The 18271-nt window shown below is 33.9% G+C and overlaps 1 protein-coding gene across 1 annotated transcript in view; it reads right to left on the reverse strand.

Annotated features, from left to right (window-relative positions):
• The window catches only part of LOC113233215 (rab GTPase-activating protein 1-like), an 80811-nt gene that overhangs the window by 38667 nt on the left and 23873 nt on the right, over nt 1-18271 (reverse strand). Inside the window, exons 6-8 of the mRNA XM_026468254.1 lie at nt 15656-15855; nt 5266-5447; nt 1562-1687 (exon numbers count right to left, since the gene is read on the reverse strand). Of these exons, the coding sequence (XP_026324039.1) occupies nt 1562-1687; nt 5266-5447; nt 15656-15855 (508 nt within the window). The remainder of the gene's footprint in view (nt 1-1561; nt 1688-5265; nt 5448-15655; nt 15856-18271) is intronic.

The raw sequence follows: 18271 nt of genomic DNA on the forward strand, positions 1-18271 counted from the left end.
AGCGATCTATTTAAATATATTTACTTTTGTGTGAAAGTAAAATCTGATGAATAATTAAAAGTCATGTAACGTTGTTCAGCCCTGTATAAAGCCTATTACAAAAACTCAGTCCTGTATTACTAAATAACGACAAGGAGGTAAATAAACCACTAAGCGGAATATCTCGATCATACAATAGCATATATTCCCACAATGATATTCTTGTATAGTAATAATATGTTATTCAAAATAAGCCTATGCTCTAGTTGAAGTAAAAAAATAACGTCAATATTTCCTTTCATATTTTTCCTTTTATTATAACATTTACCTATACTTCGTGTTAGACATTAGACAGGAGGAAATTTTGGATCTTTTATTAGGCGCCATTTAATTCCATTTTGTAAGCAAAGCAATTTAATAGATACCGTGAAAGGAAATTCTTAAATATATTCACTAAATTTATGTAATTATTAAGTTTTTTTGCGTGTTGAATTCACTAAAGATTTAATGAAAACTCTTTACATCTTTGCATACATAATCTATTTCAAAAACTTGCACAACAAAAACTTAAAGAAATACAGATTACGAAAAAGGAAACTTGTTATATAGTAATAATATATTACCGTGTCCTTTACAATAATAGCGCACATACTCATAGTCCCGCACTAACCCTGTATCGCAGGTGCTATGGACACACATAGACAATCAGAAATTATCAAATTACACCCAAACTCACGAGAGAAATAAAAGTAAACCATACAAATAATTCTCCCGACCCGGGAATCGAACCCGGTACTTCTGCGTCGTAGTCTATAGGTAGCTGTTCGGCCACAGACGCAGTTATACAAATGTCATTTGTCATTAATTCTCACGATATTTCCATTTACTGTAATTTGTTGTCTGAAGAAAAAGGTTTACGGTCATATGTTTACGGTTTTTCCAATTCTAAAAGAAGAAAAATGGCCACCGTAAAGACATAATTATTTCATAAGACAAAATATCAGAAAAATAAACTATTGAACAAAAATCTAAGTTATGGCACTATGGCCAATTAGACGCCTTAGTTTGTCCCGAAAGACGCAAAATGTTTACTACTAATTCTAAAAAAAAAGAAAACCTAACGAGTGGACCGAGAAGACGGGACGATTTTGATGGATTTGAGAAGGAATGAAGAGAAGTTGCCAAATACACAGAACAGTGGAAGATTTTGGGGAGAAAGATACTTAGCAGTGAGAAATGTTAGGTTTTTTTCAAGTTGTGTACAAATTACATTTGGATGCCAGATTTGTAATATTACATTATGACATAGCTCTAAGTATTATTTGTAGTGTGTTACCTGCAGCTGGGAGTCAACGCTCGCTCTCCGTCCGTTAGTCGGCCGAAACAATTACTGTGAAATGAGTAATTCAAAGACAATGTCCAAGTATGAAGCTTCATTCGCATCATGCGTCGTTTAATTTTGTCGAGTATAAATTATTTGACAGTAATTGTTTCGGTCGGGTCTCGGACGAAGAACGAGAGTACAGGGCCTGTACATTGTTGAATAAAAAATAAACAAGGCAAGAGATAAGCATATTTTCACCTGTGGATCCTCCGATTCGGTCTTGGAGCTATTGGTAACTTGTGTCACGGTGATCGTTACTTGTTTGTCGATGCCGCCGCGCAGCTTGAACCCAAGCCGTTCTTTCGGCACGTGGCTGAATGTACCCTGGAAATATAACCAAATACCTGAAAATATAACTAGGATGTAGATAATGTTAATGATTTGAAACGAAATAAGAATCTGTTGTACCGTATTCCGACAAATAAATAGATTAAAAGTTAATGTTTGGGTTATGGGCATAAATACACGGTGTAAATAATACCTCCCTCTGAAATCTCGTAATTATTGTATTTTATTATCTTCAAAATTTTGATACGTAATTAAGACTTACTTAGGAACAAAAATGTATAGTAATTATAGTAAATAAAAAAAAACTAATTTGTTTTGATATTGCGCATTTTACTTTTAAGATGCTGACAAGCGTCGATGACCTTGCGTCGATGACCTTGAGCGATAACGCGCCTACTATAATTTCTCCAATGAGGTGGCGCCATACGCCCCAATGCGGTAAGAGTGTGGTAGTTGGACCTTCCGCTTGATTTATAATAATATTGATTACCGCTAACAGATGGCATTGTACTTAAAATACACACATGCTATCAAACCAAAAAATATCAAAGCATATAAGAACTGGACATGTTATGCAAACAAGAAACAACCCACACCTCGAGTGAAATTGAGTTATGTATTTAGGTAGAATACCAGACGTGTCCTTTACTCGCTCACAAAAGATCCTGGCAACACACCAAGCCAAAACGGAGAAAATAAAAGTCCTTCAGGGTACCAACCCTAAATAAGTAACTTTTTAATAGCTAAAAAGAACCTTGTTGCTTAACTTCATATAATGTCTTTTTTTAAATATGCTAAACGGATCCATGTCACATGTACTGAAGTACTGTAGATCTTTGGCGTTTTCATTACGAAAACTAGAACATGGTTCTCGTTAACTAAATAAAAAGATACATAATGTTTTCTATTTATTGCTATATAATATAATAGTTTCCCTATATCGTTCTCACTGCTACAGTACATCGTTTGTCTCAAATAGAGATGCGCCGAGTACAAGTTTTACCGAGTAACCAAGTACCGAATATTACTCGGTTTAACATTTGCCGAGCCGAGCACTCGGCCGAGTTACTCGGTTCATTACAACCGGAACGCGATGATACTAAAAGCCCCCGTTGCTCTAGAATTAGGCCGATATGTCAATGAAAATTTATTGTGGCGAGAGCAGAGTCCTTTCCAATGGTGGGCAGAGCATAAAACAAAATATCCAAAACTGGCACAGTTAGCACCAGTGTTTTTATGTGCACCTGCAAGCACTATGTATAGCGAGCGGTTATTTGCCGAAGCAGGTAATGTGTATGAAGAAAAAAGGAACAGACTATTACCCGAACGCGCAGAAAGCCTTGTAAATATTCCTACATCATAACTTGCCTTTGTTAAATTTTAAATATTAATAATGTAAACTTTCTTTTTTAATTACTAAATTGTTACGATTGTCTACAATTTCTAGTAATAAATTTCTTTTGAATATTTTAAATATATTGTTGATTTTACTTTATTATGTCTATAGCTGTGATGCTTTATTTTAACCGAGTACTCTTCTCATGAACCGAGTTATTCGGCCGAGTACACCGAGTACCGAGTAGCAGACGAGTACTCGGCGCATCTCTAGTCGCAAATAACTTACCTATTTATTTCTTCACACTGTTTTTACAAAAATCTAATTATCTCGAAAGTGACATTTTGTAGGTTGGTTATAGTTTGCATAACTATGTATGTCCAACTACATATCTCGTAAGTATCGTGCTCGACGGTAGACGGCCGATTACAATACAATATACAGGGTGGAAATTTGTAATGCCACCTGGAGGGAAAGTACTCTAAATACTGAAGATAGAAATTTTTACTTTATTATTTTTAGGGGATATGTTAAAAATCAAATTTACCTTAAATCCTATGCGAGTGTAAACGAGTTGAAGGCTGAGGTTCAGAATACGATTTGTAATACAATTCATCACAAAACGTTATTAAAAGTTACTCAAAATGAATTTGTTAAAAGATTAAATTTGTGTATCCAAGAAAATGGAGCATATTTCGAGCAACTAATTAGTTAGGTTACCATTTTTTTCGTTGTATTAAAATATGTTAAGATTTCATGGTTTTTTTTTTCGTTTAATTAACCAATTTTGTGAGAGAGATTTTATTCTTATAATTAACCCTATCGATCGATGCAATAAAAGTGCAGGGTGCATTTTTTTTTTTTCAGATTAAAGCGGGTTCGATTCCCGCGTGTTGCTAAAAATTTTCGAAAATCTATGAATGCAGTTTTATTTCTTTTAAAAAATAAAGGAATGTTTCCTTTAAGTAAAAATTTCTATCTCCAGTATTTAGAGTACTTTCCCTCCAGGTGGCGTTACAAATTTCCACCCTGTATATTAATCTGTCAAAACCATGTCAAAACAGAGGTCTGGCAACGTAACCCACGAACGCAAGCTACGCAGCAGAAGTTTTCAACGTTGCAATTTTACTAAATAATCAAGGACGCAAACAATAATTTCATTTTTGTTTTGAATACTTTGTGTTTTAGGTTCTAATCCAACCAAAAATATTTTCTTTTTATTTTCACCTAATGGCTAGATTTGACTTTTTTGTTAATATTTTGTTTTGATTTCAACGAATTGGTGCATTATATTTACTTATTTACGTATTTTTTTGTGTATGATATTTTTCACACTGTTAAGTGCCGTACTTTAGCAGTCGAAAGTTACTTTTTACTCCTAAATTTGTTATTTGTCTTTTATTTAAAACAAAATAAAGTGTCAGGATCAAGATAAGTACCATTTAAATAACCACACCAAATTTGGTAGTAAGCAAGTTTGGTTTGCCCGAGAAAAATATGTCAAAAAATAACCACCAGAGTCACACTGTAATCCACTTTTTGTATTACCTATGACAATAAGCAATATTCTAGGATTTTCAAGCTACACTTCAAGATACGTGTTACAGGATGTACTATTTTCAAAGTTCCACGTGCTATGTTATCGCCAAAAAACTTACACAAAAACACCATATTTAAGCGATTTTGGGCACCTCATCGTCTTAATCACTCCGGGACTTCAGCGGGTGGTATTATCTCCTCTATGTGCATTAAATGCTGTTTATGTAAATACAATATACTCTCTGTACTACGATCTTCGGTTAAGAGCAAATAACTTAGTTTGAAATTTATGTGACCACCTCATATGAGGTGTTATATTAAAACGAGTATTTTTACCTCTGCGAATGTTATATACGTACTGATGACACGCGTGATTAGTATTCTGCCTTATTTGCAATATTGTGATCCTTTTAGTGTTCATTCAGTGCCACACAGAGCTTTAAATCGCAAAGACACGACTGATATGATTCACCTTGCGACATAAGTTGACAAGACTCATGTACATATAATTTTACTAGCACCCTTACCCTACAAAAAAGGAACATTTATGTGAGCATTACTGCTTGGCAGTAGAAATAGATATGGTGGCAGTACTTCCTTAAACGATTTTTTTTTACTAAGTACGATTAACAGCACATATACACTTTTGTTTGGATATCGCCTTCAGTACAACGGAATAAGATCCGTCAAAGTGTGGCTTGATGTGTTGACGTCTGTACTTAATCGAGTGGTTATTTACCTTAGCATCGCTCTCTTTGATGTCAACCGTACACTCCAGCACATGCATGAGTTGCATGGGTGGTACCACAGGGCCCAAGCACTCTGTTAGAGAACCCGTCATAGAGGGCGCTGCGCTCAGGTCACCCGCTAAGGATGAAGCCATTGACCGTGGTATACGCTCGAATGCTTTTGCGAAGCAGCCTGAAAAATATGAAAGGTTTAAGGTTGTTTTAGATTAATACATAATGGGAAATAAAAAAACTGACTTTAAAATCTTTTTATAGTACACACTGAAACTTTACAAAATGGATGAAATCCAATAAACTAGATTCATCTCCTAATTTGATATAATTAAAAGTAGAATCTTTTCTTCAAATTTGAACTGTAGCACTACTAAAGTACACCCCTACAACAAAAAAAAAAACATCGAAATCGGTTCATAAATGTGAGAGTAATCGTGTAACATACACAAAAAAATATAGTAAAACCGAGAACCTCCTCCTTTTTTGAAGCCTGTTAAAAATACAATGCATGATATGTATTTAGTGGTACATCATTATGTGCTGTTCGCACGATTGATCGATGTGTATGTTCGTGACGTTGGTTTACTACAATAGAGCATACAACTACGATCCTACTGAATATCGCTTTATCCACTCTCGGCATACAGACAGTATGTCCAGCTGCGACAGTAAACGCATTTCATAGATATGAGTTACAATGACAGTCACACATTTAACGACGACTGTATTTACCTGAAAGATACGACTGTCGACTACGAATATAGATAATAATATGTACAATATGTAGATAAAATTCATCATGATGATATCATCATTATCATCAATCCACTATACGTCCCACTGCTGGGCACGGCTCTCATTTCAGGCGAGGTGTTAGGTCATAGTCCACCACACTGGCCCATTGTTTTGTTCGTTGAGAACTTCACTTCCGAAAGTTGTGAATCTCCTTCAACGTGCAGGTTTCATCACGAAGTTTCATTTCACCGAAAAATGGTAAATTCAATCTAAATTTCGAATTAATAATTCAAAATCTTCAAATTAAATTTCGGAGGTATTAAATTCGGAGAAACTCTTAGGTGCGCGACTGGATTCGAATCCACGGCCTCTGTTTGAGAGGCGGTAAGTGAAACTATTAGGCCACCACGACTTTTGATATACATTGGTATTGTTGTATCTAAATTAGTAGCGGCGTCGAAAACTCCTACAAAAAAGATAATAAACTCCTTTTTTAAGAGATGATGTACTAAACGGTTTCATGAGATTTAAGTGCACTGTCACAGTTGAACCGTGTGAAAGAATCACACGCTTACAGTATTTCTGCAATTCACGTCTCCCCCGTGAGTAGACTCAATACAACGAAATAAATAATCGGCTGCTTAATTTTGTATTGAATAATTAATGATCTTTACTCATATATCGCACCGCCTTGATTTCGTAGCGTCTCGATTCAAAACAAAACTTTATGAATCCTAACACTAACAACAGGCGGCTAGTGCGAAGTGTGGTCGCTTATAGCGTGCCAGTAGTTGACCATGTCTTTCATTGTTAAATATACTTTACGAAATCGTACATAAAACCCATTCTTAAATTCCTCGTTCTCAGTCCAGCCACTAAGAAGTGAGGTGGCACGCGTTCAGCAAGTAGTGCCGCAGATGGGTCAGGATACAATGGTGTCGAAGCAGTATACAAAAGCGCCGAATTTTAATGTCATATCAAAAGTCACCTAAATCTCTCCATGGACAATGTTAGTTTTTCGCTTATCAGCCGGTGTTACATGGTGGGCGTATATAACTCACCGAGATAAGCATGACTTATTAATTTTTGACTAAGTAAATAAGTATATTTCCTACCTATATTTGAGTTCGTATATAGTGTTATAGAATCCATATTATTTGAAAAGGGATATTGCAAATTATTATGAGAGTTCATAAACAAATCATAGATTGACCTTGTGCGGTCAATAGAGTATTTCTACAGAATGTAACAAAAAGGCGCGACAAATTTCTTTTTTTAATTAAAAAATGTTTTGTTTCGTTTCGTTTTTGAATCAGTACGCTTTAACGTACTTATTCAAAAACGAAATCAATTTCACAAAGAAATAAAATTTAGTATGAAATATGGCATGCACATTTTTCTATTTCACTCTATATAGTCGGATAATAAATAGACTTATGTTAATCTTATTTCTATTACCTCAAAATTTTGATGAGTGTATGTGGAATCCTTACGACACGTACTCATTTATAGTACACGGTGTTTCATTTGACACTAAATACAGAATAAAGAAAAACCAAAAAATATATTATAATTTTACAAGCTATTTTTATGTTAAATGGCCATTATCTAGTACGAACGTGCACACGTTGTCAAATCCACAGTGTTTGTAAAAACAAAAACAACTCAATCAAGATAAAAACGCGGACGTATTCCAGTTAGACGATAGCTAATGTGTACTGACTTTTTAAAATTTTACTTGTGCGTTGCAAAAGTAGCCTAAAATAATATAACACAAAGAAATTTAAAGATAATTAAAATTTTATCATTATTATTACAATTCCTTTTTTCCTATATTAAGATATAAAAACGTGGATAAAATTTTCTTAATGAACCTTCTGAGTAAGTTAAACCTTGAGTATTGTATAGTGAAACTTACAATAATGTTACGAGTAATTCACGGAATAATGTAATTAACTTGTTCATCAAGAAATAATTCATCAAGGGCAGACGATTAGAGCGCCGCCTATCAGAATAGGGACATACAATGGTATTGTTATCGGTATACGAGAACTATGTCAGTGGCGGAAAATATGAATGAGTCAACTAATAATCAGTGTTAAAGGTAGTTTATGTTTAGTTATGGTTAATATTTAAACAGTAATATTTGGGATAATTAGTGCACTTAGAAGACTACATCACACACGGGGCGTCTCACGGCTATGGGACACTTTGGGATGTATATTTTATATATTGTAGATTGGATAATTTGCTTCAAGGATACATTATTTTATTTTGAAAAGTAAGTAATACTGCATTCATAAACTTTTAAATAGTTTCTTGCCTCATCCGGGAATCGGACCGATCAAATTTGACCAAAAAAACATTCTGTATTTGTAACCGACTTCAAAAAAAGATTGAGGTTCTCACTTCGGTTATTCGACTGTATTTTTTGTGTATGTTACGCGATTACTCCGACATTTTGTGAACTGCTTTTGACGACTCTTTTTTTTTTGTTGGAAAGGGTTACTTCAGTGGCAGTGGGCCCATTCAAATTTTAAGAAAATATTCCACCTCGAAGGGCGGAAAATTGGAGATGAATCTGTTTATTGAATTTCACCCACCTTCCGTTAACTGATTTCGATAAAACTTGGCAAAAAGATGTGATTCCACAAATTTTTGAGGATCAAAAGTTATAATTATGATAACTTACAATTATGACACGATACTGTAATGGGTAGGCGTGTCGCTTACCACTCGGCACACAAGTTGTTCACCCCGTCACGTGGTATCACAAAAGTCACAGAATAAAAATATTGATAACCAGATCTCAAGTTTGACGCTAACTTTATTTATATACAGCCAGTGTTATAATACTGATTAAAGCTTAAAATTGTTGTATCTTCATTCGTAACACTTTAGAGGCTAATTGAAAAGATTATGCAGCTAAGCGTTATCGATAACCCACATTGCAAAAATGTATTTACAATCGCAAATTCACGAATTTAAAATTAACGAGAACAAGCATGTATAAAAATAATTTACAAGAAAAAAAAAACAGGTTCTTTATTGTCCCATATTTATATCGTCTCCATTAGTTTTAATGAACGTAAGTTATGACGTTCATGGATAAAACTTATTTACATAGTTGCGTTTAAAATTTCATAAAATATGATATACGACTTACGATGGACAAGATGTAATATATATTATTAAAAAATAAGATGATAATTATTATATATAAAAGCTGTTATAATAGTCGTAGAAGAATGCATCATATTATTTTTATTTTAATACTATTTTATACTAATTTATCAATAATGTCATATTGCATTTAATATATTTTTATATACACTTTAGTTTAATACTCAATACCCAATATATTTATTGTCTTCATATGGTAAGTACATAAGGTCTAAAAATTAAAATAATGTTGCACATATGAAACCCGTGTTAGGGATAACAATAAGAGCAGAGGCAGGCTGAGGCTTAAATTAGTAACTTGAATTGTTCACTATCAAATATAGTATAATTTCTAAATAAGAACGCGGAGTGGTATACCGCTGAAATTATTCAGGGTATAAAACAGAATGCCAAATATCATAAATTGTACAAGGCAAGCGAGGCTTCTGATTACAAATTGTTTTTACACCACAGAGCACTAGTAAAGTAAAAGGTAGAAATTGCATACGAAAATTATAAAACTCGGATTGAAAATGAAATTTTTAAAGACCCTAAATCCTTTTGGTCCTACATAAAAAATAAACGCTCAAGTCGAGGTAAGCTCCGGGTCACAAGAAACGGCCTGGTACTAGACAACTCACAGAGTGCTCAGGCTTTTACGAAATATTTCCATTCGATTTACAATGCTGAAACTCCCTTACTTGAAGCGGAGATCACAGCCGCAGCGGCTGGTAGTGAGGTAACTGCCGAACGCGTTCATGTAGCTGGTCGCTCCTTACAAGACGTTCGAAGTGCGCTTAGATATCTTAAACCCAAAAAATCGGTAGGGCCAGACGGAATACCACCATACATAGTGAGGGACTGTGCATCAGTTTTAGCCACATATTTAATATCTGTCTGTACGCCAATGTATACCCGGAGCAGTGGAAAATTACACGTGTTACTCCAGTACCGAAAAGTGGGACCAGCACAGATGTATCGGACTATAGACCAGTAGCAGTACTATCCACCTTCGCCAAAGTGTTCGAGTCCACACTCTACAATAAGATCTTCCCACAAATTGATCCATACTTGTCAAACGCGCAACATGGGTTCCGGCCAGGGCGGGGTACACATTCGAATCATTTGTTTCATGCACTATGCAAGCTCAGCCTTAGACAGACGTGTGGGTGGTCAGGTAGATGTAGCGTACTTTGATTTTCGTAAAGCGTTCGACACGGTCAAAAACGACATATTGCTGACAAAGTTAGCGTCCGCTGGATTCACTACGGCGTAGCTTACATTTTTTCTAGCTACCTAAGAGATCGGAAACAATACGTAAACTATGAGGGGCACACACCCGAAGCGTTCTTGACGACGTCAGGAGTAAGTCAAGGCAGTAATTTGGGTCCACTAGAGTGTATTCTTATGGTCAACGACTTGCCAAAGGTAGTGAAAAATTCGGGCTGCTTATTGTTTGCAGATGACCTTAAATTATATATAGAAATTAATGACGCCGAGGACTGGAAACGTTTACAGGAAGACATAGACAGTGTGACCGAATGGAGCCAAAAGAACAAATTACTATTCAACACATCTAAATGTAACCTTATGTCTTGTATACACGTGCACATAATCCATGCATATACGAGTATACGATTGATGGAACGGCCCGAAATAGGATAGATTCAGTGCGTGACTTAGGACTGTATTTTTCGAAGGACTTGACATTTCGTGAGCATATAACTAAACTCTGTAAAAAAGTGTATCGCAGTTTAAGATTTGTACAAAAACAGACTAAGTTTTTTATTAGTGTAGAGACACAAAAAATTCTATATAAAGCGCTAGTTAGATGTCAATTAGAAAGTAGCTCTGTAATATGGAATCTTAATGGCTTATAGCTTAATGGTTGAAAAAACCCAAAATAAATTTTTAAGGCTTGCATACTTTATTTATTTATTTATTTATTTGCATTCCATAATGTACATTACAGATGTTTTACATATATTGAGATCAAATTATGGACCCTGAACAGGGCACAGCAAATAGTAGAAGAGAGGACTAGTCTCATAATTGTTACACTTACTAATATATTATTATTTATTTATTTATTTACTAATAATAATAATAATAATTTGATATATACCAACGCCAACCGCTTTATATTATTATATTTATTATCGACTAGTTACTAAATTCAGATACCAAATTTATCTTCTAAAAACTCTTTTACATTATAATAACTTTTCTTTATGAGAAAATTTTGTTCATTTTTTATAATTTCCGGAAGATTGTTATATATTTTTATTGACATGGTGTATGGACTAGATAAATGCATATTTAATCTTGAATATGGTAGTACTAATTTGTTTATATTTCGTAATGTATATTTAATGGGGATGGCTTTACGGTTTTTATATAAGTCTTGATGGTTTCGTACAAATTTACAAACTTCTAGTATATAGATACATGGGAGGGTCAGGATTTCATGTTTGATAAAATGAGGTTTACAGCTATCTGTTTGGGCAATATTTGTGAGGATTCTAATTAATTTCTTTTGTAAAGTGAAGAGGCTAGGCGTATCCGTGCTATTGCCCCATAGAATTATAGCATAGTTTAACCAAGCGTAAGCGAAGGCATAATAGGTAGTTAAAGCAGTTTTAAAGTCTGTAGTTTTTTTTAATTCTCTTAAAGCATATACAAATTTGGACAATTTAGATTTTAGCTTTTGAACATGTTTTTTCCAATTTAAACTTTAGGTCTTATAAAATGTATCCTACGTTCCCAAATACGTACCCGACACAATTTATCCGAGGAATGGTTGGATATTACACGCTCGAAACACGAAGGAACTTGGCTCTCGTCATTTATGTATTTAAAATTTATCGCGGCTTACTGTGCAATCCGCAAATACTGGAAGCAATCGGCCTCCACGTGCCAAATACGCGCCTACGCCGCGTCGTGCGACAGCAGACTTTAGCGCTGCCGCCGTGCAGGACCAAAGCGCTGGAGTATGCGCCGCTCACTACTCCTTTACGTCTTTTAAATAAAATTTCTAAAGAAACGGATATTTTTTGTTTTTCGATGTCGAGATACGCAGAAGTAGCCCTTGACACTATATGTAAGAAATAGGTATAAGAAATTGAAAGGTTTAAATGTTTTATTACTTGAATGAAATGTATTTAGTAAATAATTAATTAATTAATTTTAATAATGATGTGATTTGAAATTATCGATTTGGATTTATATCTGTAATGATAAATATGTTTGCACAATGTAACATAATTAATAAATAAATAAATACATTTAAATTTATTAACAAAGAGTGAATACTTTTTTCGTTCTTAATGATTGGCGGGAGATTGTTAAATATCTTTACCGACATCCAGGACAAGGATGAGTCAAATATAAATTGCGGTGCCCTGCAGGGTTACATGTCTGTATTTTATACTATTTTAAGAACTACCTTTATGTGATGCAATAAATAATTGAATATTATGTAAATAATGATTTTTGTTAATATAGACGATGACATGTGGGTGTGTCCGCGATTCTTACAGTCACTAATTTACAATGTTGTATACATTTCTGAAGACTTTCGAAGTCTAAAAAAACATTTACTTAAATGAACAAATAACTTCATTTACTTAGTGCAATCAACACAAAGATTACACTGTATGTTTTAATGTGTCACTCTAGACGGCAAAAAACGAAACAAAAGTACGTCTCAATGCACCAAACGGTAAAGCTAAACTGAATCATTTGATTTGGGCAAATCATTCAGTGTCCAATAATGTGTTGAAATGGAGCAAATTATAATAAATGGAACGTTACACAGTTGATTGTTGAAGACGAGTATCAATTTATGGACACTTAAATTATAATTCAACGTTGAGTACTAGTAATGTAAACTATTGGCATAGTATAACAAGATAAGTAGGGCAACTCTATTGGGCGCATCAATGGCTACATTTCGCTCGGAGAGTAGGGTTGTCCTTAGACTATGGAAACTAAAGGACATGTTATGTTGACATATATAAATCAGCTGTTATATGTATATGATGCATTTCGACGTTGAAAACATAAACATGTTATCTCTTTTTTATCTATTTATTTTTATTTATTTTTTTATTTATTTTATTTTATTGTTATCTTTGTTTAACTTTTGCGTGCCGTCTTAAGCCAAAAGAGATAGCATTACATTGGTCTGTGTCAAACACGGGAATCGAAAATACGTAACGTCATCTTAAATGCCAACCATGTCCATTTCGCAGTACATGAGGTACATGATACGGTTGTCAAAGGGAAGTACATCAACTGTCAAAACAAATGTTTTCCAAGTGTTTTATTGAATTATTCGCATGTATTGTAATAAAATGGACAAACATATTGTCAGTGAGAACAACGAAGTATTAATAAAAATTCGTCGCTGCAGCATTACGGGATGTGGCATTTGAAAAAGCGAAGATCGACCGAATGTAACATTGTTCAGGCACGTGTTATTAATCTGTCTATAAATCACACAAAAGCCCAAATATCTCATGTAATTAGACATATTTAAGTAGTTTATTTATAAATCTTGCCACATTTTGCTTTGGTTTCTTCAGATTGCCTGTTTGTATATTTTGATGATTGTTGTTAACGATTATTTTGAGATAGTGTTGTTCTTGGAAGCGTACATATTATCGATATTCTGTTATTAAATAATTCACTACGAGGTTTTTATTATTTTATTATTATAATTTTTACTATTTCAAGTTTACTTACAAATCAAAAAAGAAAAAAGAATGGTTGGAAATCATACCGCCGTATAATAGTGCCGAATATAAACATTGAATCAAAGACCATCTCTTCATTTATTCGCTTCATTTTGAAGAGTCATATTTTAACATAACTTTGAATGTAACTAGATTACATGATAATGCAATTCCATCATTAGGTTTATTGGTAAATAATTTTATATTTAATTTAGATTAAACAAGACTCATTTACTAGGCGTTCTCAGTTCCTGAAAACAAAATTATACACTCGTTTCCGATTTTTTCCCACTGACAACTCTAACTACTAAAAATTCTTATTTTATAAAGCTAGCAATACAAAGACCATGTTGGTCTAACGTCGCCGGGTGAAGGCCAATACCAACGTATAGACAGCCTATTTGCCTTGCCTTGCCTTGCCATCGTTCGGTGTCACTCGCCTTGCTGACCGAGTGAAGGTGAGCGCTAACGTGTATAGAGCTCGTTTGACGTAGTTTGTCACAACTCGCAGTCCCTCGTGACTACTTGTCTCACTTCGGAGAAGTGTCGATTTTTCTGCACAAATCAAAGGCGCTCGGCCAATAGTAGTCAATTGACATTGTATAATCAGACATTTGCATGCTATTTAAAATATGCGAAACATGTTTATACTAACACTGTCTCTTGTTACATCTCCTGTTATACCATGTATTAAGCAAATAAACGTATGATAATTATATTATTTCTGATAATATTACTACTTTCATTTATTTCCAAAATTAAATGGAAGTATTAAAGATTTACTTAAATCAGTCACTGATATTAATTCTATACCAATGCATAAAATACAAAAAAGCTTACACTATTTGGAATCTGTTTAAAAAATTCTCTATGAAAATATGAATCTTGAGTTGGAAAGGTATAGGATTTATATTTCAAAGTTTTCTCTTTTTTATATATACTCTCAAATGACAAATATTAATTTTGTGCAAATTCACCTTTCGTAATATTTGAGTATTTGTAAACGCAAAACAATAAATTAAAAAATTCATGTGTCATTCCCGGATATTCCCATATAACCTAAAATATTCCCAAATGGAATATTGATCTACTTTAATTAAATGTTTACATGTCGATAATGACTTTGCATGTCGATAATGACTTATCGATAGATTATGGTACGACACTAAAGAAATCCGCCATTTGTTCGTTCAATTTTTGTTAGGTATGCACGTTCATTCCGTCGTTAGGGCAGCTCCTTTCTTCTATTTTTTTCCATCCTCTAAGGGGTTGTCACATTTTTATTTGAGATGTACTTACAAATTAAAAACATAATTAAAAGAAAAATTAATTAAGGTGTTCATCACAGAATTGTTGTGAAATAATGAAATAACTTTTGTTAAATGCTGTACTTGCCTACTGATTTTTTTATACTAGCATTGCGAATTGGTATCTCGATTATGACAATACTCTCATTGCAATTGTTCTTTTTGCGGTTTCGCTGCTTATATTAAACTAATAAAAAATATGTTTTAATAGTGAGTAATGATATTGTGATATACAGGATTGAAAAATTACCACCTGTATGGGTTGTAGTGCAGTGCTTTGAAAAAAAAAATCACGGATATAAAAGGTTAAGTTTATTGTTGAAGAGTTCAGATCAGTTAAAGACAGTAAAGTGTGTAAATCAATCTGGGTGCATGATAGTTACATTGTTAAATTATGATGTCATGATAGTGATTCTCACAGTTTAGTTATCTATGACAAAACTTACTTGATACTTGGTTGACAGCCTCCCCAATGTGGCATCTGAATACATGGCAGCGGTAAACAGCCGATTCCTTGGTTTCCCCATGGGACCAGGTGAATGCGAAGCAGGAGGCGACGGGTGAGCCAGCTGTGCCGCGCGCGTAGAACGATATACGGTTGACTGCATAGCGAGTCATTACGCTGTTTGTGTCTGCTTGATACAGGCTGTGGACAACACAACGGTCAGCTTAAGAGGATGGAGGAGCCAAGTCAAGGCCTCAGGCTGCTAATTTTAAATCATCTTAGTTGTGTGTCGTTAGAGTGTCGAAAATTATTAATACAATGATCAAACACAGAGAAAAATTCATTAGATCTGGCTGGATTCGAACCATTACATATAACAAACTAATGTAGTAATTAAAAAAATATTAATATCATGGTAGTTTAAGATCGTGACAGCCAATAAACTTCATATTTTGCTAAAAGTTAAGAGTCGATACTTTTCCCGTACTAATACGGTTCATTTTGCTTGGGTCGAGTGGCAGGGACACTGGCTTTATTTCAGAATTTATTTTTTTACAAACGAAATTAAAGCCATTTGAAAAGTGTATATCATATAGTATACGTGTTCTATTTAGTTCAGTTGATATACAAAAAAAAAAGGTATATGGTAAAGTACCTATTGTATACAGAGGTTTTCTTGTAAAATTTCGAGGTATGTTTGTGTTTTTTTTCTATCGTGAAAATTTTTAGGAATCGTGTTTTCACACCATATAGTAGGCTTATCCTCAATTTTACTGTATATTGTTTCCAAAGTGATTGTTTCAACACTTTCACTGTCATGCGGATTAACCAAAGATATTCGAGGTAGTATAGACTCGTAAGAGTAGTAGCTTGTCCGTGGCTATCCATCGAGCTACTACGCAAGTGCTATATAGCATTTTTTTAGTATCCTGCTCTTCAATGGCGAGTCGATGGCGTAGTCTACTAATTATTTGACATAAAAAAACAGCACAGAGTACCAAAAACACCGACCTCAAAAGTCATCCCTTCGTTTGCCACCCTTAGAGGTGGAATATTTTCTTAAAATTTAAATGGGACCACATCTGAGATACCCTCTTTCCAACAAAAGAATTATCAAAATCGGTTCACAAATGCCGTTATCGTAACATACATATAAATGTATATTACGATAATAACTTTTTTATTTATTTATTACATTTAAAGCATTTAAAAAAACCAAAATATTTCAATATAACATAAACTTAACAAGTTTTCCCGTATACCGCTCATTCGTCGTACAAATAAATTTCTATGTGTATAGTGTGTGCGTTAATTTAGTTACTTCCATGATAGCTTTAGTAAGGCAATCGTTATTGATTGAATGAATTGCATCATTCAATCAATAACGATTAAATGCTAACACTGCCTTTCTACTGACACAACAACAAATACAACTGACATTAGAATTAGAATAACAAATTTTATTAAAATTGCAATATGATCTCGGAGTCTCTATGGAATTACAATGAACAGCAGTTTCAAAAAAAATTAGCAGCTCTGGGGGACCCAGGGAATCTGGACCTTAGGAGGCCCTTGAAAGAAGAGAAAATTATTAATAATAATAATAACGCAACACACTCACAGCCTCGCACTAGGGAAACCCTGTATCGCGGGTGCCGTGGACACACACATAAATACAAATTACACCCTCACTCCACACCACTCACGAGAGAAACAAATGTAGGCCATACATATATTTCTCTCGGCCTGGGAATCGAAACCAGGACCTCTGCGTGGCAGTCCAGCGTGGTAACCGTTGGGCTACAGAGGCAGTTATCCTTAGACTGCGTAATTCAAAAAAAATTGTTACCACAAAGGTATTCAATTCATACTAAATAATTTAAAAGTGTAAACGATACAAAAAAATAAAAAAATAGATTTTGGAAAACAGTATCAAATATTTTTTGGATCATGTTTAATAATATAACAATGTTGTAGTATATACTAAAAATTTCAAATTTATATTTAAGATAATGCAAGCCGACGAAATGTAAGATGTGCTGCATTTTATCTTATTTGTACATAGCTTATTTTTAAGGATTAAAATTTATTTAAGGATAATTATCTTTACATTTCTTGACTAACGCTGTAAATGTGTCAAGCGTTAGCCGGTATTTTTTCTGCTCAAACAAATGAGCCAATCCAAACAAGTTACTGAACCAGTTAATTCGTTCTTTGTAGAAATAGTATAAAATGTCGGAAAATGTGCAAAATTTCATTCTGTTTTGTTATCTGTTACCTTATTGTTACCTTGTTATTACCTCTTACAATAGGAAAACTAAAGCCTCTCTAGGAATGTCATAAGGAATGTCATATTAAATGTATAGGAGCGATTAATGTTAAAATTTTGTATATTTCCAGTTTTATTTTTAAAAAGTTATTGATGTCGATTTACTTATTAAAAGCTTAAAGCTGAGCTCCGTTTAAAGCTTTTTGATATCTCTTATATTTATGGAATAATCGGCTGGGCACACTTAATGATTACACCCTGTACACATTTTAAGCTTTTGTTAGCTTTAGAATCTAATTCTTTTTTTAAGTTAGCCTCTTAAACTTAACCTTATAGTTAAAGTATAAG

Source organism: Hyposmocoma kahamanoa, unplaced genomic scaffold (assembly GCF_003589595.1).
Source record: "Hyposmocoma kahamanoa isolate Upper Pololo Valley unplaced genomic scaffold, ASM358959v1 78, whole genome shotgun sequence".
Classification (NCBI taxonomy): Eukaryota; Metazoa; Arthropoda; class Insecta; order Lepidoptera; family Cosmopterigidae; genus Hyposmocoma; species Hyposmocoma kahamanoa.